The following is a 25,490-nucleotide window of genomic DNA, read 5'->3' as shown; positions in this document are numbered from 1 at the left end:
TCTGAGTATGCATTTGAGGATCCAGTGTAAATGGGCAGAGTACTCGGTTATTTCGCCTGTGCTTGAACTCACAGAGTTGAAACCTCTGGGTTTTATCTGCCTTACCTGGTGGCTACATTAGTTTTCTCTTGTCTCTGGGATTTAGGAAGAAAGATGGGTTGTGTGGTGAAGAGTGCTTAAAACGGAAACTTGAACTGGGCTGTTAATGTTCATGTATTGGTTTCACCCTTCATTCACAAATGTGTCTTACATTCTAGGTAAAACTGCCATTTAATGCACAAAGGATTATCTCGCTTTCCAGAAATGACTTCCAGTCATTTCTGAAAATGCATAAATTAACTCCTGAACAATTGGACTGTATTCATGACATCCGAAGACGAAGTAAAAATAGAATTGCAGCACAGCGCTGTCGTAAGAGAAAACTTGACTGCATACAAAACCTTGAATCTGAAATTGAAAAACTGGTACGTATAAATATTCATTACTGTTGACCTGAGTATTTATCTGAACATCCTGACTGGGCATCTGGCAGTAGTTTGAGAGTGAGGTGGCTTACTCTTTTTCCCACTCAAGCTTAGAAAACTTTATCTGTCTTAGATGACTTCTTGATAGCAGTACTAGATTTTCTATCCTTTATTCTAAAGTATACACATTTATTCTTCTGTGGTCTTGTTGCCATTCAAGTAAAAGTGCATCGCAGCATAATTTTTGGTGAATGGTGTTTCTGAAGCCCATCAGCATTGAGCTTAATTGTATAGAATGATTCCCAAACAGTTGTCATCCTCTACTTCGCTTTTTACCTCTTTCTCCGTTCTTGCTTTGTGCTTTGGTTCTTCAGCTCGTGGTGTTGCTCATGATTAAGTTTAGTTACGCAATTGCTTGTTGTGCAAGTGTTGTTCTTGTAACATACCAGCTGGGCCAGTAAACTGTTTAGTCTTGAATCTTAAAAACGAGACCCTTGCAGGAAGGCCTAAAATACAGGACAACTCAGGAAGCTGCTTGCCTTTTTAGCATTTGCAACAAGATTGTAGCTGAGGAATTAATGCATCCAGATTTCTCTGCACCTATCTCTTAATATCATTTCTCCTTTGTCAAAGGCAATAAAAAGATAAATATGTAACTTAAAAGAAATGTAGCTAATCTGAAGTTCTCCTGGCAAGAAAATAATTGAGTGACTTTCTTCTGGTTTTTGTTTCTGGCCCTCTCATCTCAGTTTCATACTTGATTGTACCATGCACAGTAAATAGTTGTTTAGGGTTACTGTACTCTTGGTTCTTGTTTATGGAGTGGCTTAGGCCATGTTTATGTATATGGATTTGGTATCTGCATCAGCTACGAACATATGCAGTCATGTTGCACCTTTTCTCCTTATGACTTCAGAGTGAAAAGGAAAATAAAGTGCCATGGGCTAGAAACTCATTTTCTTGAAATGGCTCATCATCTTTCACTATATGCACTTGTGCAACAGAGGAGATAGACTTTGAAGGCAGGCCTGCAGTGCTGTACAGCCCTCATGAGTTGACAGAGCAAGTCATTTAGCGTGCTGAACGAAGAAGATACTCTGGGAGGGAGGCTGGGAAATAAGTGATCGTGTTAATAACAGTTGTATTATTCTGACTAAAAAGTTGCATTTCTAGTAGTTCAGAACTTTCTGTCCATTTTTGTTGTCATATTATCATTTCTGTTAGTAACTTTTTCAATATTGTGCAACACTTGAAGGGGCAGGGAAAAATTAGAGATTAATCTCCAAGATTAGATCTGTAGTCAACCAAGTGACTGATAATCATAGTATAATGACCTTTCTTCTGTCGACCTGTGGTACAACAGACTGTCTGCTGTTCGACAGGTAGCACAGTGCAAGGTCTAGACAATGAGCATTGAGAATTGAGGTGAGGTCCGAGTTATAAATTGTGCTTTAGGCACAGACATGTTCCAGTCGCTTATTTAGCCTGACTGTGCAGGTAAGTTTCTTCAGAACTTCCTGAAAAGACCTTGTTTGGAGCTCTTGGGTGTGTCTGACAGCAACTGGTGTTACCCACCATCGAACTTGTGTAACTCATGCACAAATACAGAAACTTTTAAGACCTGTCTAGGCATAATTTCCAGGCGGCTGGAAGAAAAGAGACATCTGTGAAAGGTATTGTGTAGTACATCCAGGTTGCTTCACACATGATGATTCCTGCCTTGTTCTGCTCCTCTGCGTCAGTCGTGTCTCAGACCTGTTAGTCTTTGATCTTCTCATGGTATCTTCTGTAATGTGGCTTTGAGAGGGGATAATATGGTGCAGCTATAGTTGGAAAACTTTTGACAAGTAGGTAATACTCTGTACTATAGCCAAATATTATTTGGTTCAGTTCTTCCTAGCTTTTAGTATGTGCAGCGTGTTGTCTTGTATTCATTTCTTTTCACTGATGCTTCTCAGGTTTTTGTTTAGCACACATGCAAGACTGAATGTTTTGCCCAGTTTTAACCCTTCCCAGTGCCAGAAGTAAATTGACAAACTGGAGCAAGGTTAGCAGGAGGCCACCAGGATGTTCAAGCCTGGAGTCTATCTCCTGTGGTGAGAGGAAACACTTTTTTTCCAATGGGGGCAGGCGGGCAGTGGAGCAGGCTACCCAGAGAGGTGGTGCATGCTCTGTGCTTTGAGATTTTTGTGGTATGACTGAGCATCCTGATCTTACCCAGACCTGACTTTGTTCTCCCAGACCTGACTTTGTTCTGAGCAGGAGCCTGGCCTACAGACCTCCTGAGGTACCTCCCCACCCAAGTGATTTGTAAAACTGAAAGCCTTGTGTTTGAACTCTACTGTACGGAAGAAAAATGCTGTTCAGTACTGAAGCTACCTGTTAACCTGGAATAGTTGTTTTGTGATTTCTGTCTTCTGTACTGATAATGTAATTTTTGACCCCCTTATAGTCTTTCCTTACTGATATTTTCAGGTGAGCCCACATGGTGTTCTTCACTAATGTTCCATGTTTGAGAATCCATGTGGGCCATTCAAGGAGATGTTGGCTTATTAGGTGCTCTGAAGGAGCTGTTTCTGTGCATTGACATTCCTCGTACTTTCATACCTCAAAGCTTAAAATGAGGGTACTTTTGAGAGGGAACAGAAGAAAGGACAGCTGGCGTCAAGAAGCACTATTTCCCTGAAGATTCTGTAGGCCAGAAGGATGTGTCTGAGAGAGCTGTGAACCAAGAAATGTATTTGAGATGTTGTTATATATACTACAGCAGGAAGGGGAGGTGTGTGAACTAAGTAGATTCTTCACCAGAAGAATTAAAGTATGTCTGGTTTATTATTATGACAACTAGCTGGCATTATTTACCAGTATTAGTATGATGCTGCTAGAATAAACCGGTAGTATTTAAGTTATTTGTCAATAACTTCAAATGGGGGTGGGGAACTTGCACTGGAATAACTATTTCTGAATGTTGAAGTTTGTGTTAAACAGCAATCCACATCATTTCACAAGTCCATAATACACAGCTGAGTGCCTCTACCTGCCCAAAATGTACCTAGAGTGATTTCAGATTAGGAGATCTGGCAGCAGGTGCTCCCAGTATGCTGACAAGCAGAAGTTTATTAGCGAAGCACTCTTTCTAATCATTTTAGGCAAAAAGGACTAGCAACAACTGCTTCTCTTGCAAAATGCCACTTAATCAGTCCTTTCAAAAAGGAGTTGTAGAGGTTGTGGTATGAGTTTCTCCTGCAAAAGGGAATGTGAGAAGGGCTGAAAATTGAAATTAAACTTCTGGGTGTGAATTGACACAGCAAGTGATAACACATGATCCCTATGATTAAAATGTATTTCCTAGAAACTATTTAAAGCTGTTAAGTCTTTAGAACTGTGCCTCTTGATTACTTAACTATAGGACTCAATATGCATTTTTTTTGCCCATCTGCTTCATTCTGGTCTTGCTTGTTTCCTGTCCTTCTTTCCCATTTCCTCATTTTAGTTTTGCTGGATGTTGCTTGTTTCCATCATTAGACCAGCCCCTCAGTTACCCATTTTTCAATGAATGATACTTTTTTTTTTAATATTTGAAATTTATTAGTGAATTGTCATCTCTTTTGCTGTCCTGTGTTTGGAAAATCCTTTTGCATTATGTAGCTGGATCATAAGCTCTTCAGAGTGAGGACAGTGTTTCCTGTCTGAGTGTCATCTGCCTCTCCTAAGTTTGCTGTTTAAATAAAACTCAAGCATTCTGCTGCTATTCTCCTGTTCCAATACTAGGTTACCTACCTAGTGACATCTCTGTTCCTGTCTCTTCAATTCACTGCTCTGTCACTCTACTTTAAATTCTTTAACTTTCAGTGTACTACTAAGCAGTGCCTTGAAGTAAAGTGGAGTGCTGCATTTCCAGAGAGAATACTTTGTTTACAATGTTAGCTTGTTTTATTTCTTTAATTTTCCTGTATTTTCTGTTTCCTTTAGATAGTCTTCAGTACTCCATTGTTTGTCCTACAGTGCACTTGGCACTTCAGACTTGCATTTACTTTCATCTAGCATCATTAGTGAAAATGTGATGTATGTCTGGTTTTCAACATTTAACTTTTAAAATACAAATATCTGTGAAGACTGCTCTGCTTAATGTTTTTGTTGACCCAATGGTGATGGTTTAAATGCTACCCTGTAGAATTAATGTGTCAGGAATATTTATAAGTGAAGATAGGTTTTAATTTATGAAATAACTACACATTACTGTTTTGGCTGCCAGCACGAGTTTGGAAGAAGTAGGTCTGAAAAACCACTTGTAAGTAATGCTTCAAGAGAGGTTAGAATTGTCCTTTAGATAGGCATTTAGTTGTGTTGGTGTTTACCATATCGCCAAATGACTGACCAGATTATTTACAGTCTCTTTTAGCTTTTTTTAGATGCATAACAAACTGTACTTTTTTGTGTTAAAATGCCGACTAAAAGGCTGTTTTTCTTCTTGCAGCAAAATGAGAAGGAGAACTTGCTGAAGGAGAGAAACCACATTTTGTCAACTCTGGGTGAGACAAAGCAGAATCTGACCGGACTTTGCCAGCAGGTGTGTAAGGAAGCAGCCTTGAGTCATGAGCAAATACAAATACTGGCAAAATACTCTTCCTCGGATTGTCCGCTTTCATTTTTATTCCCGGAGAGAGAACGAATGGCTCCATCTGATTGCGAGCTTGCAGTACCGGCGTGTATAGAATTAGCAGATTGCCTTTCAGGTGTTACAGCTACGAACGAGCAGAGTTCTTGTTATCAGTGTGTGAAAAGCGTGTGTGATGCAACGTATGATCAAGTGCAGGAACTGCATCCAGCTTCTGTAAGAACGTTGGAGAAAACCTCGCATGTGGAGCAGTGTGGACAGAGTGGTGGTATCACAGACTTCTGTCAGCAAATGACTGACAAATGCACTACAGATGAGTGAACCTATTCTCTTCTTGTTGCCAGCCTCTCAATCTTGCAACTAAAAGTGAAATTGAGCATTATTGTAAAGTAACTAAGTGAAAGAAAAGATGAAACTATCTTTTGAAACTACATTGGCAGTTACATGGTCATTATATTACTGGGCAAGCTTTGGGTTTGCTCTGCGCAGTTCTAGAGTGTAAGTTGTGTGTGTCAGCCTTGGAGGTTTTTATACGTTGTTGGAAAGTATAAAATCTGTGCACAGATGTTTATTTGTGAGGAAGATTTAATTCAGGTATGGAGCAGCCTTCACTCTGATTTATGCCACAGTACCCAATGCCACTCTGCATCTCAAGAAAAGCCTCCTAATGTGTTTATGCACAATGGCTTCTATACTTGGAATTCTTACCTCTCTGAGACTTTTCTTTTCCTGGTAGACAAACTTTAAGAAACATGCATAACTCTATAAATGTTTCTTTTGTACATGGCTTAGGGTTGCAGGACAGTATGAGGCAAGTGTACTCTGGAACAGTTCATTGCTTCCTGCTCTTCCCGTCCCTGTGCCAGAGCCAGCTTCTATTGAATATATGCCTTTGTCTTAGCTCTCCAGTACATGGTTAACTGCAGCTTCAGAGTTGCTGCAGCATACTGCTGTCTTCTCTACATTTTGTGGGAAGAATAACAACATACTGGGAAAGGCAAAAGTTTAAAACTGATGCAAATCTTTGATTAGTGTGCGTTGGCTCCTCTGGCATCTGAGTCCCGTATGTTAAAATTCATTGCTGTATTGTGACTTTGTGTCCCAGCACCTTCAAGTTCGCTGCTGTTTCTGTTAGGTTGAAATCCAAGTATGGTGAAGCGTAAGGACAGAAAAAAAAAAATATATATATAAAGGTATTCAGGCACCAAATTCATCTACTTCAGTGCCTAATTGTCTAAAGTAATCTACAAATATATTTGTTCTCTGATAACTGGGACCAGGAAGATCTATTCCAGAATTTTAGCCTTCAGGATACTTGTGTGGCTAAACCTGTAGTGTGTGTTCAATGGCTTGTGATACAAGTATACAAACATAGAGAAAGTAAGATAGGGAAACGAGCTGGAGGGATTTCCTTTATTTACTTTGCAAAAGAGAAGTTCAGCCACAAAAAATAATCCCGTTTTTTAGATTTTTACGTGCAGTAGATGCATATTGTATACCAATGATGTTTTGTTATTTAGATGTTAGTCTCACACCAGAACTAAGTATGGAACCTCACCACAGAAAACTTGGGTTTTGCTGGTTTACAAAACATGAAGAATCTTGTACAAGCCAGTGGAATTCTTCATTTCCTACCTCAGAATGTATATTAGCTTTTTTGTCTTGTGTGTGCATGTACAATAGGCAGCAACTAAGCAAAGGACTGTTGTAAATACCACTTAGGAGTTTTATCTTGCAGTGAGACTAAGCTTGTTCTTGGCAAAGCTTTTTTTTTTTCCCTCCACCCCTTATAGGTAACATAGCATTAATAAATATATTGAGACTACTAAGCCACTTATTTAAAATAAAAATAAGAAAATTGACAGATTTTAACAGTACTTCTCATAACCAGCATGTAATACAAGTGACTACACTACCTCACCCATGGGATTGAAAGTTGATTTAAATCTCTAGTGATATCCTTGGATTTTCATCATATATCATTACTTTTTTAAGGGGAAAATTTGTGTTAATGGAGCATAGCTTGTATAAATCAGTGCTTGCAGTAATTGAACTTCAGAAATAAATACTATATGGCAGACATCATGAGAATTCTACTGCTTTGGACATTTTTCAGATAATTGAACTGAAATTCTTTTAAATGACTATCGTTTATATATGTTGATCCTGTGTATGTATTACTCATGAAGCTCTCCGGGTTTTTTTTCTCCAGCATCTGTATAGGCCTAGTTAATTTAATCCTGCCTCCTTCCTTTGCTGCCACCTTGAGCAGTATTTTGCTACAGTCTCCAAACCAACAAGAAACAATAAAAACTAAAACAGAAAGCCCCAAACCTCTCTGCTCTCCATACATAATATCACTTTTAAAGCTGGTGGTAAGTCTCAAATGACGTGGATAATGATGTTGAAGCATTGTCCTAATAGTACACATACTCTGAAATGGAATTCCTTGTGTTAAATGTTTGTTATGAAGGGGTGGAACATATAGGTAGAAAATGACTGGCGGGGAACTTAAACATATCCAGTGGCCCAAACCCCCAACACGCTAGGCTAAGGGTGTTGGAAAACAAGACTGCCAAGTTCAGGGACCGGAATATCCACCAAAGGGTTGTGCTCCGCTGCTGTGGTCTGGTGATCAGCCAGGGTCTGAATTCCACCCAGCAAACAGTGCAGGGCTTCCAGTGCAGGAATCGTGGCTGTCGTTGACATGCGATTAAATTCGTTTCATGTTTTTAAACCTATTATGAACTCGATGAAGTTTGAGGGTAGGGTTTTGCCTAACCAGCTCCATCTAAATAATTTTTAAAATATTTATTTAATACAGTAGACCTACGAGTTGCATGTTGACTTCTATAGCCTGTATCATCAACTTGCAAAAGTTAGGAATGAATGACAATTTCATGATAATGAATTCTCAGGTAAATGTTTTGGAGTTTGGGTTTGTTTTTTTCAGTAAAGAAATACTCGATTTTGAAATTGTAAAATACTTTGTTAAAGCATGTTTTAAAATACTTTCGACAGACTATCTTAAAGCCATAAGAGTATGATGGCATACAGATTGTAAAATAAACAGATAATTACAACAGTTGATTTTGTATCTTTCGTAATTCAGTATTTTCTAAGACTACAATAAAAACCACTATCCTTTCTACAAAGGCTTTTCTTTTTTGTACAAATCGCTTACAGTGAAAGTCTTTTACTGGTGCATTATTCACTTATGTAGTACTATAAAACATTTCTGAAAACAGTAGTAAAGCAGTCTGTGGAGTCTGTAAGTGCCTGAATATTCCATCTCAGTAATATTTGCAACTGTGTGTATTAGAAGTTTGTTTGACTTTGTGTCCTGTTCTGTTTGAGGTAGGTTTTCTTTTCTAGGACACTTCATTATTTATTTATTAATGAACGTTTTAAAATTTAAGGGAGAGAACAGGTAAATAGCTGATTAATGGGATGTTGTAAGTTGGTTTACTCTGGAAAAAACTTGGAGGTGATGATTCTGTGCATAGTACAGATCAGTGCAGGAGACAGGTTTGTCGTAGGGGGAAGTTGTAAAGATATGTGTGTTTATTAAGCTTTAAGAAGTATCTTCGTAATAGTAGATCTTTTGGGGCCTGTTAAATAATCAGAAGGATGGCAGAATAATTACCCTTTGAGAAGCTGCATTTATCCTAATCTCCCTCTGTACCTCCTACACACTGAAGTGCAGCACGGGATCCAGCCTTTCACTATTACGTTTTACCTTGTTCAGAAAGCTTTTCCGTCGAAGTTTACTTTCCTTGAAAGTTCTTGTAAGCTGTGCATTTGACGCTTTCGAGTGTGAAATGTCTGGAATTCACTAGCAGACCCTTCATTGAAAGTTAAACAGTCGTTTCTGAGGGGGAAAATGCTGGAAAGCAAAGCAAAGTGATTGATTATAAGGTTCAACTTGCTGCTTAGAATTGATAAAGCAGTAAAAGCTGTCTGTCTTTCTCCAGGGCAGTGTTGTCCTTGGAATTTGTAGTCACTTGGATTTAGTTAGTGTGTTGTCCCTTTCTTGACTTTAAGAACCAAGATGTTAACTCGCACAAGAGTATCAGTGTGGTTCCTCTTTGAAGAAACTTGAAGTCTTGATGCAGGAGCCTGTGGTATGTTTCAAACTCTTAGTATTGAGCAAGAAACAAGGGCAGTGGAAGCTAAGAGGTACATGTGCCAGAGATCAGTGCTGTACAATTAGTTCTGCCTCTGGGTCCTTTTTTTAGGAAGTAAGGAATGAGGAACAACTGATAATTGGCACCTGCTATGTGAGCTCTGGGTTTTTATCAGAGTGTGACTGTGCAGAGTGAAATTTATTTAAAGTGAAATAGTGTCCCCAAGAGCTGAAAAGAATGTAAAGGCACCTACTTTAACTAAAGCAATTTTTGAATTAATAATGCTCTCCTGGCAAAAGTTGGAGCGTAAACAAAATAGTTGATCTTTATAGAGCAAAGGGAATGTTGTCCCTTTTTGGCACTGAAATAGAAGCTGGGCAGGCTGGTCCCTTATGCCAGTTTGATACTCCATTGTTTGCACATTGATGGTTTCTTTGTTTTGTTCTTTGTTCTTCAAAAGAACGGACCTCAAAAGCACATAGCTGCAATTTGCTGTCACATATAAAGGAGAATTTCAATATTGACTACCGGTTGAAGTTCTGTGGACAGAACTCAAGGAAGGAACGAAGGGAAATCGAGCTGTTTCAGCAGAGGCTTGAGTAAGAGAGACTTCATGAATATGAATGTTGTAAAAGCCTGTTTAAGCATGCATTGCGCTTTCCAGGCCTCTTACATTGTGTACACTGCACTTAAGCTTTTTTAATTATTTTTCTTAGTACTTTTAAAATTGCAAATATTAACCTGACAGACTACAGACACTAACAATCATTTCTTCCCCACCTCTAGGTAACTGGAATGGGGCAGGGAAAGCAGTGTTCAGTCCTCAGAGATTGGAACTTTAGAAATGAACAGGATGTTTAAACAAACATTTGTATTGAGAACAAGGTGGGTGTGACAGTCCAGGTAATGGCGTTTTTTGCCAGGAAATGTTATGCCATGTTGTAGGCTTAAAAAAAAAAAAAAGATGAAAGTGTTTATTTTCCTGTTAAGCCAGGAAGGATTCAGGGGAGAACTGGTCAGGAGCACTTGGTAGAACAATTTTTTTTTTTCCTAGTTTAGAGACAGTATTTTTTACTTTTCTGTCCCTTCAATGTTTTGAAGAAAAATGGAAGAAACTCTTTATTATAATGCTCATTCAGAATACAGCGTAGCTTTCTAAAAAAATAGTTTATTCTAAGTGTTGTAGGCACACATGCAAATAGCCCCTGTTCCAAAGAGATTTTATGAAGGGATGTGAGAGATTCCAGTAACAGGATTTGCAAAGTACAAAATACACTACAATCTCATTTTAGTTTTAGGACAGTGTTTTGACTTGCTACCTACAAAGTGCTTCATGAGGTAGGTACTCTGGGCTGTGAGGAGGGATGGCATGACTGCGGGAGGGTAAAAACTGCTACGACTGGACATAAACATGGTGGTGGATTATATTCTCTGAATATTAGGTATACTCACTATACAGCATATTGCCAATATTGCCTCATGCTTAAAGATGTTATTCCCAGCTAGTGTACTGAGCAGTAAATACATATAAAAAGAAACCAATTTCCCTGAACTCGTTAGAAATGCTGGTATGTGCGAGTCAGCTGGGTAAGCAAAGAACTTCCAGCTCTCAGTATATCTATAGATGTACAAAAAGAGCATACAGATGAAAACTATCAATAAGTTTTTTTTATAGGTTCTAGTAGTAATTTGAGACTTCTTGTGCAGTTTTGGTAAAAAAAAACCCCTGATTTATCAGTGATTTCATAATGTTCCAAAATGAGTAGGTCAAAATGAATGCATTTAATGCCTATAGAGCACATCAGGAAAGTGTCAGCAGCTTTTTGGATTTCAATTGGTACCAAATTAAGCAAGGAACAACTTCGTGAGTTTTCTTTTGTTTTAATAAAGAACAAACCAACACAGAAGTGAATAAAACCAAGAAGTGTCCAATTCTGGAAGGCAGAAATTGGTAATTTTCAGCATTTACACAATTAAAAAAAAAAATTAAATTCATTATTTTCTTACCAGGAAAACAGGTTTCTAGTTTTGTTTTCGTGGAAACTTAGAAATCTGTTTCTGTAAATTTTTTTTTTTTGCTTCCAAGCTGCTGATATCTGCCATGAAATTAAGGGCTAGTGAGGGTATTGTGTAATACAGATTCCCAAATCTGTTAGTTAAAAAATAACTAATTATTTATTATTACTAATGTCTAGTTAAACAAAAACTTGATTTTCTCAAGAGTGCTGATGTGGTGTTGCTTTGTTATTTGTGCTCATGATGTGAACAGATAGTTTTCATCAAAAAGATGTATTGATTTGCAGTGGGGGTTGGGGGAGGAGAGGGGCAGCCAATTAGGACTAAGCTCAACCTGGGACTCCTTACAGAGGTCTTGCTGATGTTTTAGGTAAAGCCCCATGTCTTGCTCACCGAGCTGGAATGCGAGCGCACAAATGTGGCTCGGCCTCTGTCACTCATCTTTTGAGAAGCCTGGATCATTTTCGTTCTACAGGTCCTTCCTCTCCAGTGGCTTCATGTGTAATGTGAACTGTGCAGTCCATTTTGTTCTTTCAGCCATAGATGGCAGCACGATACTGCCCACTGCCTGCATTATGACTTCTGGAAGTGGGAACAGCTAAGGTGACATTTGTTGGTTTACAAACCCCCAAAAACACTAGTGGAAAAATGAATTTAATTTTCTTTTTTAGTAGCCTAGAAGGTGAATTTCAGTATCCAGTTTTTCAAGCTGCAAATTATGTTTAACACTCACCTTATTAATTTCAACAGATTAGTGATCCAAGGCAGCATGTTGATTACTGTCATTGTTATATTGAATTCGGGTCTCAATTCTAAAAGCATACATTGTGCCCATAACTTTTCATTCTTGAAGTATATCTTATCTTACGGACTTGACTTCAAGACAGAACAACAGTAAAAATAATTAACATTATTTCTCAAGGCTTCCAGCAGTGTGAATATACCAAAGTTGGAGAGTACATTAAAGTTTACCTTGGGGCCTGGCCTAACTGTGTTTTAGCACCTTTGTAATATGTAAATGTGCTATTAGTTTGAGGAGCTTATGTTACTGATTTCCTTAAAGAGGTTTTTTTAACTCTGTGTCAGCATATTGGGCCTTTTAAATATAAATAGGGACAGAAATAGATTATGGTTTAAAAATAAAGCTACTGTTTTCTAGATCATAAGACTTTGCTTCAAGAGACTCGATCTAATGACATCCCTAGTTTGTGGTCAAGAAGTTACGATTTCTTGACACGTACTGTGCAGTGAGGTATTTGGGGGGTAGTTGTCACAAATGAAGTTGAGGATGATTCTGTTCCCTCTTTCCTCCTCTTTGATGAGCTCTCTTCTTCCAGGGTGCTGCACTGCAGAAGAAAAACGCTGTTTTCAAACAAGCGAAATGGTGCCAGGAGATACCAAGTGTTTGGTATAAATAAACAGACCAAACCAAGCTTTGGAAGAAAAGATTTGCTTGTTCACGTTTTGCACAGACAGCATCAGCTGCAGTGCTCAGTTGATGCCATGTAATGCTGCCCCCAAAGAAAGGGTGAAGGAGAAAGAATTAGTGGTGATAAAGTAGATATCTACATTTAATTATTTTGCTGACAGACTATGGTAGTGTCATTCACGTTGATGTCAGTGTGCTAAATTAAGCCTAAGAGTCTATATTGATTGAAGAAGAATGAAGAAGTTATAGGCTAGTGTTTTAGTCATAGGCTGAAGCTTTGTGTAGTTCTTAATCGCTTATATGGATAAAATACTTGAAAACTAAGTAACACACAGATGCCAACAGTAACTTCTCCCATATCCTTTTTGCCCTCATCTTAAAACAGCTGAAACTTGTTAGTTCATGTGTATATGTCAAAATTTTCTGCCATAATATTACCAAAAATGGTTATCTTTTTATATAAATTCTTTCTATAGACACAGCAATAGAAGTACTTTCAGGGATGTTAATTTGCCTGAAAAATGGCAAGGTAACCTGGAAAACAGCTTTTTCTTTGAACAATATATAGAAAAATCTTTGTTCCCAATGTATTAAAATGCAAATATTAAAAGCAATAATGTACAGATGTCATAAAACAAATCCTTATTTAAAAGCTGATATATTCTCCTATTACTTTACAGTAATGAGAAATTTCCAAGTATTTCAAATGCTTTTTCTGAGTAATGGAGAATGACCTGTGTATAATTCCCATCCCCAAAATAGCTTAAAAAATCCTTTTATTTGAGCTTTCAAAAATTATTTCTGCCCCATCTTAAAATCAAACGGTTATGCTTCAGCCCAGAGAGTGTATTTAACGTTGGGCTATGAAACTGAAAATACAGCCTGAAACATTCATGAAACCAAGCAATAAAACAAGATGACATTATTAATCCTCCTTTAGTCTTTTCCTATTATGTTGATCTGAAGATCTGGTATATGAGCCCAGAAATATTCTTTGTTGACTGGGTTACCCACTGGAGCTCATATTGAGGAAAAATACAAACAGAAGGGAGGAAGGTTCACTGCTGCAACTGAGACGTTTGCCATGCACTTGTTTTGCTATTTTCAGAGGCACTCCTATGGCTGAGATTTTGCTTGCAGGCTCACAAATTTAGGAAATCAAAAAAGTGTTATGCGGAGAACCCAGCTGCTGCTCATTGCTGGGAGTTTGGGTTTGTTTCCCAAAGGAGCTGTGATTTGAGGCTGAGGCTTAGAGATCCAAGAGCTGCTGTTTGGAGTTGGCATTTTGGCGTTACAACTTTTTGATGTGCAAATTCTTCCAGGGAAAATACCTCGGGGAGAAACATGATCTCACATGCCGTTACAGGAGGCATCGCATTGTCAAAATCGTTCATTCACAGCCATCTTCTACAGGTGGCCTGTTGCTTGAAAATAGTCATGTTGGTGCTGAATGCACTGTGGCTACCTATGCTAAGTTCATATCTTAGGAAAAGAATTCTTTGATTCTGTTCTCCCAATAGAAAACAAGTTGCAGCAGCGGGACTTGTAGTCACTCCAGCTGACGCATTTATGAACGTTCGCAAAAATACTTCAGAAGTCAAATTATTCATAAGCGATGATGGTTGAAATTTTCTTTTTAAATCTTGAGTCAGACTGAGCAGTGCTGATGAATAAATTCGATGTCTCTTGGCACTGCAATGTCCTTCATGTTCAGAATCACTGATGGGATACTGACAGAAGTCAGCTAGATCAGACCTTAGCTAGCTAATAAAGGAAAACCCCACTGCTTTTCACAAGCTTCCTTGTTTTGTAATGCCTTTTTTGCCTTCCCCTTTCTCTCAGTTTGTGACTAGTCATCCAAAAGAAGGAACCTAATGTGTGCTGCATGACCATCATCCTGTAGCATCATCAGTCAAGTCCATGAATTAGTAGGATCCAGGACTATGCTCTCCTCCCCGTAATGTGATTTATGATTTGTTTTTGTTATAAATCAGAAAAATATTGTGCAAGACTTAAGGGAAGTCTTGTGCTTTTGCTGAGTTTCTTCTGCTATTTTTATACCCTTTAAAGCCTATTGTGTGCTATTAAGATAGGAAGTAAAACACATGAAAAAGTGATGTAATATTAGTCATGACTCCTCTCAACAGTTTTAAAAATGATGGCTTCATCATTTAAGTTTTTTACGACTGTAAATTAGACCATGTATGGTGGTACATCCTTATTTTTTACTAAATGGTGGTCATCAAAACAAGTGCTTTTATAGAATCATTGAATCTTTTTAGGTTGGAAAACACCTTTAAGATCATCAAGTCAAATCATTAACCTAACACTGCGAAGTCCACGCTATACAACTCCTCCACACGTCTCAAACACTTCCAGGGGTGGTGACTCAACCACCTCCCTGGGCAGCCAGTGCCTGACAAACCTTTTGGTGAAGAAATTTTTCCTCATATCCAATCTAAACCTTCCCTGGCACAACTTGAGGCCATTTCCTCTTGTTCTGTTGCTTGGGAGAAGAGACCAACCCCCATCTCTCTGCACCCTCCTTTCAGGTAGCTGTAGAGAGTGTGGGTTCCAGCTCCCTTCTCTAGGAGGATGCTTGTGTAGAAATCATCAAGTCAGACAATTTCATCAGCTCTGCTCTGAGTCTTGCACTGTCTCGTGGCTAAGCAGGGTAATGTGGCTGCAACATTAGTGGATCTGGCGGGGGACACCAAATCGTAGGTTATAACAAGTCTTTGCAATGGGATTGCAAAACAAGTATTAAGATAAATTGAAGCATCTTGCTACCTGGCAAGGACTCCTGTTGTTGAGAGTGAACTACGGCCAGCTTGAAAAGCTCAGTGTATATGCTATCAAGTTCTGTGTTCTTCCAGGGATGAAGAAACTCGGAGAAATGGGGATTGCTGTAGGAACAGTGATTGCAATAGGTAGTTTGATTGTTGAACAGAAATACACCGATCTGGCTGTATGCCTAGTAAACTCAAGGGTGAAGTACCTGTCATTGTGATTAATTTTTATACTGTCATTAGTGACGTTGGCAGCGGGATTTAGTTGCCTAAGGATAGGTTTTCAGTACCACTTCAGGTATGTGGGTCTCCCATATGTCCTATCTGTTAGGTTCATGAGATGTCCTATATACCTGATGGCACTTCCTTGAAGTGGAGGCAAGATTAAAAGAAGGATTGTTATAGCACTGGACATCAAATCATCCTTTATACGTTGCAATGGAAAACCACTAGTCAATCTAGAAAAATTGGAAAAGTAACTTTAAATGATGGTATCAAAAACGTCGTCGGCTTTCCAGCTTCGCTCTGGAAAGTTAAAAGTGGATGTAGGTGGTGTAGTTTAAGGGCTTGGTGGTGGTTTTTCTCAGAAGGCTTCTCATTCCAGGAATCAGATTAATTCAGGTAATGGGAACTTCAGCTTAAAGGAAGACCTTTTAAAGCACTGGACAACAAAACACTCTTGTGTTAAAAGAAAGCCAATAGTTAACCAAGCAAAACTGGGAATTATCACACTGGTGAAACAATGTAGGCAGGAAGTCATATCATAGTCAGTAAATAAATCAGAAAAATCAAAACAAGTCTGTGAGGGGAAACAAGGGCTCTTAATTCAGGAAAAATGAATCAGGAAATAAGTTTGAAATTAGGGGAACCTGCAAATTGCTAGAAGGAAGTACTTCTTTCTTGTTGTATAATTTGACATGGATAATTTCTGCGGTTTTTTTTAAAGGCTCTTGTAAGGCTCATTTTGAGACCAGGCTTCTTGCTGATCCAGACGGTGAGCTTGAAAGAAGGCCTCTGTAGCTACTGGATAGTGCTTCTGCGGTGCTTTTATCCAAGTGAATTCCACAGGTCTGATAGTCATGTACCTCTAGTTCAACATCAGGACAAGTGGGATTGATGGACACAGCCAGACAGCCCATAGACATCTGGTGAGGGGATCACAAGTCTGCTGAGCTCCTAGTAACCCTGCGACTTTCAGATAAGAAACAGGTAGAGAGAAGGAAAGTTCATGCAGTTGTTTGAAATGGGTGAGTCCAAACCTTTAGTCTAACTGTAAATGTCAATGAAAGCCTAGTTCAAAGTTATTTGAAGTTAAAAGGGAATGGAACAAACATGTTTTCTCACTCTTTTCTACCTCCTCTTTACAAAGAAATGTACTTAGTAAAATGAGATTCCCAAGAGAAAGACCCAGGGGTAACGTGAAAGTGTAGATGAGAGCCACAGGCAGGAACAATCAGTGAGTATTTAAGACGTTTGTAATGGCAGAACTTGAATTCAAGAAAATACCTTGTTTCAGAAGTTGAAGGTGAAAGACCCCTGCTAATTCTGACTGAGGAGAGAGGAAGGATGTGACTGGTGTTGGGCTGGTTGCTTGGTGGGCTGGCATCTTTTTTTTTTCCTCATCAAGTTGCAGATGACTGGGCTGTTTTGCTCGAGCACACTGCAGAAATTGCATGTTCTTAACACTGATTTGTGTACGTGCAGCCACTGATATTTTTTTAAATAATGTATTTTTTGTGAGGATAATGATGCTGAGAACTGTTACTAAAAGTTTGGCATGAAAAGCTATACTTTTCATCTGAATTAAGAAAAAAAAAAAAAGGCAGTAGAACAACAACAGCATCCAAACAGCTAATAAATAACAAACTTTTAATACCAGCTGTTGTTTAGTCCTATTTGATCTGATCACGTGATGGTTTACTGACTTCAGTGATAATGCTTACAGACATCATAAGAAGGATGTGGGAACACTTCTGAATATTTACAGAGCACTTCAACTTCTTCATTTCTCATATAGTCAAACAACAATTGTAACTTCCAAAAGTCTGAATGACCAACTTCTGTTTTGCTGAATTCTTTTTCTGTTCCAATATTAAATTTGACAATTCTTATTATTCACATGAGTCTTTCTTGTTCCTTTCAAAGACCAAGAGCTGTGAAAGGAGCCACTGCAAGAAGAAAAAAAAAAATCTTACAGTTCTGGTAAAAATAATAGACCTCTTGGTATGTATGGAGAATATTAAGTCTAGCTGTATGCATTTCATTAGGGCTGGTGGTGGAGAAAAACCTTACCTGTGCTGGTCAGGGTTGTTTCTAAAAAGTTTCTTAATGTTGAGCTATCTTCCTCAAGGGAGGGAGGAAGATGTCATCTTAGACCTTGTGTTATGCGAATAACATTTATGTTTACGGATGCACTGCATAAAAATCATGATGTCAGAAGTCATACTGGAAACATTTTTTTCTTCACTGAAGATTTTCTTCTTGTGTTTATTTGCTGGTCTGTAATGAAAATGTCTTTTACCTTTTGACTTTTCCCCACTCCTCTAAATCGAACCCTGGATAATTTTTGCTCTTCTATCCAGCCATATGTGCTCTTTAAGGAAACAATCCAGATTAAGAAAAGTTTAATTCTAGTTCACTGGCACCAAACTAAGTTTAAATTGGTTCAAAACTCTTACTGAATTTCAGGAAATGACTTCCGTAGGCTTTTCTGCTATTTAAGTAATTTGAATTATTCAGTAACAGATAAACCAGGATAACCATCACTAACAATGATGTAAAATAAAGTGTTTCCAGGACTGAGATGTGAAGTGCAAGGAGTTTAAAAATGTGAAATCAAGATTGTTCTTCTAATGCAGCTGATTTAAGATTTTCATGCCATTAAACGGCTTCAGCTCAGCTACGTGCAATGAAAATCAACAACTGTTTTGCCAGGCAACTCATACACACAGTAATTTCTATACAGGACAGGGAACTTGACACAGAGGGAATAAATGAAGTTTACAAAAGGAGAGAGGTGACTTTCCCTTTTATCCCAGCTCTCTTGCAATTAGCGATGCCTGGTAGGCGCTTGCTTTTGGACTAATTAAATCACCCATATCATAATGATCCTTCTTCATGTGCCAAGTCTGAGACAAAACCCTGGGGTGGGGCCATCTTGCTGTGGCAAAGTGAAATGAATTACTAGACTGGTCACGGGGTAGAGCTGCCGGGTGGTCTGGGAAGCCTCTAGCCCAGTGCCCCAAGGACCTGGGTCCAGGGTCTTTGCTCTTTTAATGCTCTGACACTGGAGGTTTCATGGGTGGTCCAGAGGGCTAAAAACACACCGAGAGAGGAAAGGAGATGTCACCACACCTTGTGATGCCCTGGCTGCTGAAGTGCTGGTTCAAAGCTCTGTAGGTCCCCGCCATGATGTCCTTGCGGCTGGGGCCATCGAAGGTGCCCTGACTTAATGCCACCATGATCTCCTTCAAATACTAAGTAGGTTTAAAGTGACCTCTTGGTATATAAGAGCACCTAACCGTCTTAAAGGAGTTGCTGTACACATTTCTCATTTGAAAAAACACAATACAACCAGACATGTTTAGTAGAAGTATCCTCACAGAATTATTTTTTATCAGTAGAGACAGTACCTAGCTGTGTACAAAGCATTTTGTTGACTCTCCCTTGCCTTGTGTATTGTGTGTTATTAAACCTGAGTAGGAACTGAAGCCTGTAGTTGTCTCGGGTGTTCTAAGGGCAAAGAAAATTTGAATATAGCTCTGCCTCTTCAATGAGGAATCGGGCCAAAACAGAATTATTTTCCTGTCACATTAACAATGTTTTAAAAGAAACACAGGCAGAGGATATAATGGATTTTAATTCTTCACTGAGAGGAAGGTTTCGATTCTTCTCTGTCAGAGAATATTTATGTACTTTCCCTTTCCTCCTAAGACCTTCCTACAGGTTTGAAATGACTTTCACTTGATATTACTGTGAGAAAGAGAAGGAAAAGGGGAAGCAAACAGCTGTCCACCAGAGGCAGGTCGGGGTCCTCTAATCTTCCATTTTATACATACAAGATTAAAGATCTGCTTTGAGTTTTGATTAAGAATGCAAAGTTAAAAGATTAAATACCAGCAAGCCAAATTAAAGAGGTTTAAGTCAATCTCAGAACTCATCAAAGTACCAAATTTTTAAGCTGTCATTACAACACGGGATTAGTGCAAAGCTTCCCTGAACCCTGATTTGATGTCCTTCAGTCAACAATGTTATTCTCTGCAGTTTTGTGCTCTTGGCATAAAACCAGCTATTGTTTTGTATTTAGAGCTCATTTCACCTAGATCCATCCTTCTTTGACTTTTTTTATACCCATATCCCAGTTAATCTAGGAACCCTAGATTTTTTTGTGACCCATAGTTTATACTCCAGAAACAATGTACTGCTCTGTATTATGCACTGTCATGAAATGCATTAAAGCTTAGCAAATGTGGCTGTTTTAGAAGAAAGTCTTAGTCACTCACATAATTATAGACTATTCCTATGTTCCACTTCCTTTCTACGTTTCAGCTGATTGATTCCGAAGATCCAGGAAGAAGGAAAATGTGATGAGTTACTAGAATGAGATGAGGCTAATATGGTTGTCACCATCGGGTATCTGAAAATGGGTTTAGAAGTCCATAATTGATGGTCACATACTTTTGGAACAATGAATCATTTCAGCTGAAATTAGTGAAAACCTGGGTTGAAGAGGGCAGAAGTCTGGAGAGTGATTATATCCAGGAATCTGCTCATGCAAATAACTATTTTGGCAATAAATTTTACAAACAGTCATAAATGTTATTTAAAGCTCATGCTGTAATGCATTAAAGCAAATGTTCCCCTGGTTTTTGGTATAATAAATTGAGTCCTTTCCATTTTTTATTTATAGAATTTGGGATATCTTCAGCTACATTAAGATTATGCTTTCCAGGATTGTAACCACAAAAGATAACTTAAAGAAGGTTACTAAATGCTGTACTAATTCAAGCTTTAATATGAAGATATTCCCCCTTGTAAGACCATGACAAGTGTTTTATTACTAAATTTTCATCTTAAGACTCACAATATTTTGTAAGAGTTAAGAACAGCAGTGCAGCTTTTTGAACTCCCATCTTAACTTTCCTATATACCTGTGCAGAATGTCTTATCCAAAACATCAAACTTATATGTTAAATTACATCTTTTTTTGAAAAAGACAAAAATCTGAGGTTTTTATTGCAATGCAATATCTTCACTTGTATGTGAATAAGGACAATTCCCTAACTGCTCTGTATCTTGTGATAATTTCTGAGGCTGTTGCCTTTATTAAGGGATATTGAAAAAATACTGCTATACAAATTATGTGACCTACTATACTGTTGTCAGGAGCTAGTAACTTTCAGAAATATTCTTCAGGATGGTGGAATATGAGGGATAGCTTTCTGGGCTTTGAAAAAAGTTACATTTCTTTCCTTGTAATAGTTTTCCACCATCTTTCTGGAAACTGCCTACTGATCTCATTTGTTTTGGACATACTGCAGATAACCTGAAAATTTTTAATTCTGAGAGTAAAATTCAAATTAGCTAGGATTTCTGAAAGAACTTAACATGTGCTTTTTGAGTAAAGATGGGGAAAAATGACTGCAGAAGAACAAGGAGAATCATGAAGGAGGGGAAACAGTTAGTGCTTACGAATTGCTTGGTATCCTGCTCCTGGCAGATTTGCTGTTACTTTATATCTAAATTTCCCTTATTCACGGTTTCACTTACTAGTATTAAAGTTGCAGACAGAAATGGAAATGGGAAAATGTGATTTCCAACCCACGATGGCCATGATAGTAAAGTATACACAACAAACTCAGTCTCCTGAAAACAGTATTGTCAAATTCATCTTGGGCGTAAGCAGATAAAGATTGGGCAGAGTTGGGGTAAATTTATGCATGCACTGGTAAAGCTGGGATGCAGCTGAGTCCTACACTTTTGTGTGAATTTGTTGCTGCCATTTGGTGGACTTTCTCTTTTTCAAATGTAGGATCACTAATACTGACCGTCCATAGGCCCATCTGGCTGTGTATGCCCTTTCTGACAGTGGCTAAATCACTTGGGACAAATACGGTGTAACATCCTTCCTCTGTTATCCTCCTCCTAGTGATCTGCAGGTCATGGCCTTCCTGACCCCAAGATTACATTTAAATTCTTCTCTTTAATGGTTTAGTGTTCTTTTTGGTTTTTTAGGCAAAGTGTACACTTGATATGATAGTGAGTGTCACTGTTTAAGTACCCTTAAAAAGTCATTCTGTTTATTTTGCTTTGGCATCTTCTGCCTGACCAATTTTTCTGATACCCTTAAGGGTTCATATTATGATAAAGGAGTAATAATTCTTATTTACACCTTTCATTTTGTGTCTCTTCAGTTTACCTTCTAAGTTCTGCTGTATATCCATTTTCAGATATGGTGATCAGAGTTGCATGCCTTGTTTAAGATGTGAATTTATATATTGGTAAAGAATGTTTTCTGGTTTATTCTCTCTTGCTAATATTTTCTAACCTTCTGTTTGTTGTTTTGACTAGCACTGAGCACAGAGCTGTTTCCAAAAACCTATTCACTGTGGATCTCGATTTTTTTTTTTCCTTAGTGATACACAGATAGTTTAGAGCTCATTAGTGTGTATGGTTAATTAAGGTTGGTTTTCCCTATATGCATCTCTGTGCTTTAACAATGCTGATTTTAATCTTACTGTGTTACCATCCAGCTGCTCAGCCTCCTTCTGCAACTCTTTGTAATCCATTTTATCTTTTTACTGTGCCGAGTTATTATCATCAGCAATCTTTATCCTATAGTTTATTATCTTTACCAGATAATTTATGAGCATGTCGAACACAGAGGTGGCTTCTCTCTCATCTGTAAAGGGACCCATGTGGCAACTTCCCTTATGGTGAAGGCTAATGATTTACTCCTACCTTTTATTTCCTGATAATAATCCGTAAGAGGACCTATTTCTTACGAAGAGCTTTCTTCAGGTAATGTTACACAAACCCATTTTGGGAACCTACATATGTCTCACACAGCCACATGTATGGTGACCCCTCTGAGGAACTCTAAGAAGTTTGTGTCTTCCTTCCTCTGATCATGCTGTCCTCATCATATTACTGAAGTTTCTTCTAATTCTTCCCCTGTTATAATGTCAACAAATCTGATGTCTACAGGCAGCAGAATTACTAAACTGCACCTCCCTACATCTTCCCATATCTCTCTTCAGAGGTTGCCATCACTTTACCTTTCTCTCTTGTGCAGTAGGAGGCACAATACAATTACTTCAGCAATTAATATTTGAGATCCTTAAGACCTTAAGAAAAACTGTCTTGTCCTCATGAATTCTTACTATTTGTTTTATCTATTTATTACACAACTCTTCTACGGACGCTTAAATTTAGCAGCTTCTTCAGCTGGCTCTATGGCTAGAAGCTGTATGGCAACTCTGCTCTTCTCCATGATGAAAATAGATGTGAAGAACTGATACAGTTCAACATCTTTTCTACGGACCATCAAATGAAGCTAGCAGGGATCAAGTTCAAAACAAGCAGTGGTTCTTCACTCAATGGACGGCTTGGCCTTGCTCACAGGATATGTATAGGTGCTGAAATGTTACACTGGCTGGAAGAGAGCATGGACTAGTACTTCAAGAAATAACTCTCTATGGAAGTCTAGTGTGCAACTACATCTGGATTAGGAAGTGTCCTAGCTCCAAGTAATGGGAGGCAGTTTATTGAAAGAGTATTAGGAGAAGCATCATGTATGTTTGTGCACTCTTCTCCCCTGGCATCTGCCTATGGCCACTGTTGGAGACAGAATATTATGTGGGCTCTTGGTCTGCCCCTGTGTAGCTGATTTTATGTTCTTACTATTTCTGGTGTAGACATGCAATGTCGTATGTGGAAACTTTATCATGACGTTACTTTCCTTCAATTGACAATGCTGCTTTGTCTGATTGCTTCAAAAGAGAAGGGATGTTGCTAAGGCATAGCCATGAGTGGTGTCATAAAGCTGTGTCAGTTGATGCTTAGCGCTGAGGGATAGATGGATTCATTCTGAGTATTCCTAAGAGAGAAAAAGTGCTGCACTGTGGTCCATAGACTCCTCTGTGTTTAAACTCAAGAATAAAGTAACTGAATTCATTTGAATTAGAAAGAAAACATAGAAGTATGATCATAGTGAGCATGTCTATTCAGAGATTGCTATGATTTATACAGCTCTCTTCATTCACACATCTTGATGCTTTTGATAGGAATTGGCATGTTGTTCTGAAATCCGTATGTGTGAGCCTTATGTGCTACATTGGGTTGTCACAAAGCTTCACCTAAAACATGGACTATGAAGACACAAACATTACAGCTTACACTTCTGCAGAATAAACTTGGCCAGTGGATGTCGGAGTCAAATACTCTCGGCTCAAGTTCTTCTAAATATTCCACATGAAAAGGGTTTTATATCAAATCTACTTACTATAAAATTTTATTTATTTCCAAATTTACTTAATGTCAGATTACATATTTGGTTTATTTGGTGTTATTCAGCAGGGTGATACAGCAGTGTACTGAAATCAGAAGCACAAGCGTAATGCAGCAATTGCAAAATGCAGTTGAATCACAATACAAACGTAATTCCCATTGCCAGTCTCTGTATGCTCACTGTCACCACACTGGGTGTCCCCAGACACCAGAAAGGAATACATGGGCTGAAGCCAGCTCAGATCATTGTTGCTTCACAATTTGCTTTATTAGTCGTCTGTTTTTTATACTTTGTGTGTATGGTTGAGCCACATGTGCACTCGCTGCCCCAGGCTGGACTGGCTGGCTGAGGAAGTCACTGCTCTTTGTTCATTGTCTCAGGGAACCTAATGACTCACTGGTGCAGTTGTGTCTAAAACCAAGATTGCCCTCCAGTCTCACTGGTGGTGTGGTAAGTTTAGCATTCTTTAGGATACATTATTTCCTGAGCTCATTGTTGGGATTTAGGTTTTTTTGTTTGTTTTGGGTTTGGGGTTTTTTTGGTTGGTTGATTGGTTTGGGTTTTTTTCCTTCTCTGAGCTCCCCTCCACTGTGGGGTCTGGTCACAGCGGGCCTGTTGAGTGATGAAAGAAAAGACATTGAGTTCCTTTTTTAAAAAGCAGTTTACAAGTGTAATTATTAGTATATTTTTAATGTTAGAAAAAATGTATTAGAATTAAGCTTTTTGTTATATTGAATTACTTTAATAATTGCATGACACATACAATTCAGCTGTTTCATTGTGCTAGTTCTTTCAAGTACATTAGAGTCCTCAATCTTGTTGGGCGCTAGAGGTCTCTTATTTACTCTGTTTGAAAAGACTACCAGCTCATTTGTATTCTGAATACAGCGCCCACCACGTTGCACTTGCTTGCTACTTTATTATTAGAGGTACATCATGTACCACAGACCAGAAAATACTAGCACAAATTAAAAGTCCTAGTTATTGAATATTGTTTTTTCCTAATACAAGCAGTGGCACAGCTTCACTACAGGAGCAAAGCATAAAAGTCTTTTATTTTTCTTAAGAAAAAAAAAAAAGAAAGCAGCTGTTTTTATTTATTATGACTTTTGGAAGAGGAGTCTAAAGTTCTCTTCCTTAACAGGCAGCACAGTGCTGAACATCTGAGCCTGGACAGACTCTTTTAGGTAATTAGGTAATTAGCTAACTTCTCTTTCTGGTACACTGGTAGCAAAGAATAGTTGAAGAATTATACATAAAAGCATATATTTGGTCTTATAAATATGACTCCATTTAATTTTTGTTTATGAAATATCTAGGGATTTCAAAATATGGCAATACAAAGGAGAAATAGGCAGTTGCAATAAATCCTTGAGCATTTTGAGGTATACATTTGCTATGACTTTTATGATGTGCTTGACATTCTCCTTCTGCCCAGCAACAGTTTGTTACAGCCTTTACCACAAGAAAGATTGTTAGTGGGAGGTTATCAGATGCTAGAAGCGTTACTGCTGGAAGATGTCGTCTGCAGATATTGC

General features: G+C 38.3%; 1 protein-coding gene across 1 annotated transcript; it reads left to right on the top strand.

The window, feature by feature from the left end:
• Positions 1-261: 261 nt before the first annotated feature.
• LOC104511149 (transcription regulator protein BACH1-like) lies at positions 262-5,464 on the top strand. Its single transcript, XM_010153640.1, has 2 exons — positions 262-464; positions 4,942-5,464. Exons 1-2 carry the CDS (start codon positions 327-329, stop codon positions 5,401-5,403), a joined length of 600 nt encoding a protein of 199 aa, XP_010151942.1. The 5' UTR covers positions 262-326; the 3' UTR covers positions 5,404-5,464.
• The last annotated feature ends 20,026 nt before the right edge of the window (positions 5,465-25,490 follow it).

Source organism: Eurypyga helias, unplaced genomic scaffold (genome assembly GCF_000690775.1).
Source record: "Eurypyga helias isolate BGI_N326 unplaced genomic scaffold, ASM69077v1 scaffold23906, whole genome shotgun sequence".
Taxonomy (NCBI): domain Eukaryota; kingdom Metazoa; phylum Chordata; class Aves; order Eurypygiformes; family Eurypygidae; genus Eurypyga; species Eurypyga helias.
The sequence above is the reverse complement of the archived record's forward strand: the minus strand, read 5'-3'. Positions and strand labels throughout refer to the sequence as shown.

Excerpts from the sequence above, each read along its gene's own strand:
- LOC104511149 (XM_010153640.1), top strand. The coding sequence starts at position 327 with ATGCATAAATTAACTCCTGAACAATTGGACTGTATTCATGACATCCGA. Across the intron at positions 465-4,941 it reads AATCTGAAATTGAAAAACTG|CAAAATGAGAAGGAGAACTT; the intron begins GTACGTATAAAT and ends TTCTTCTTGCAG.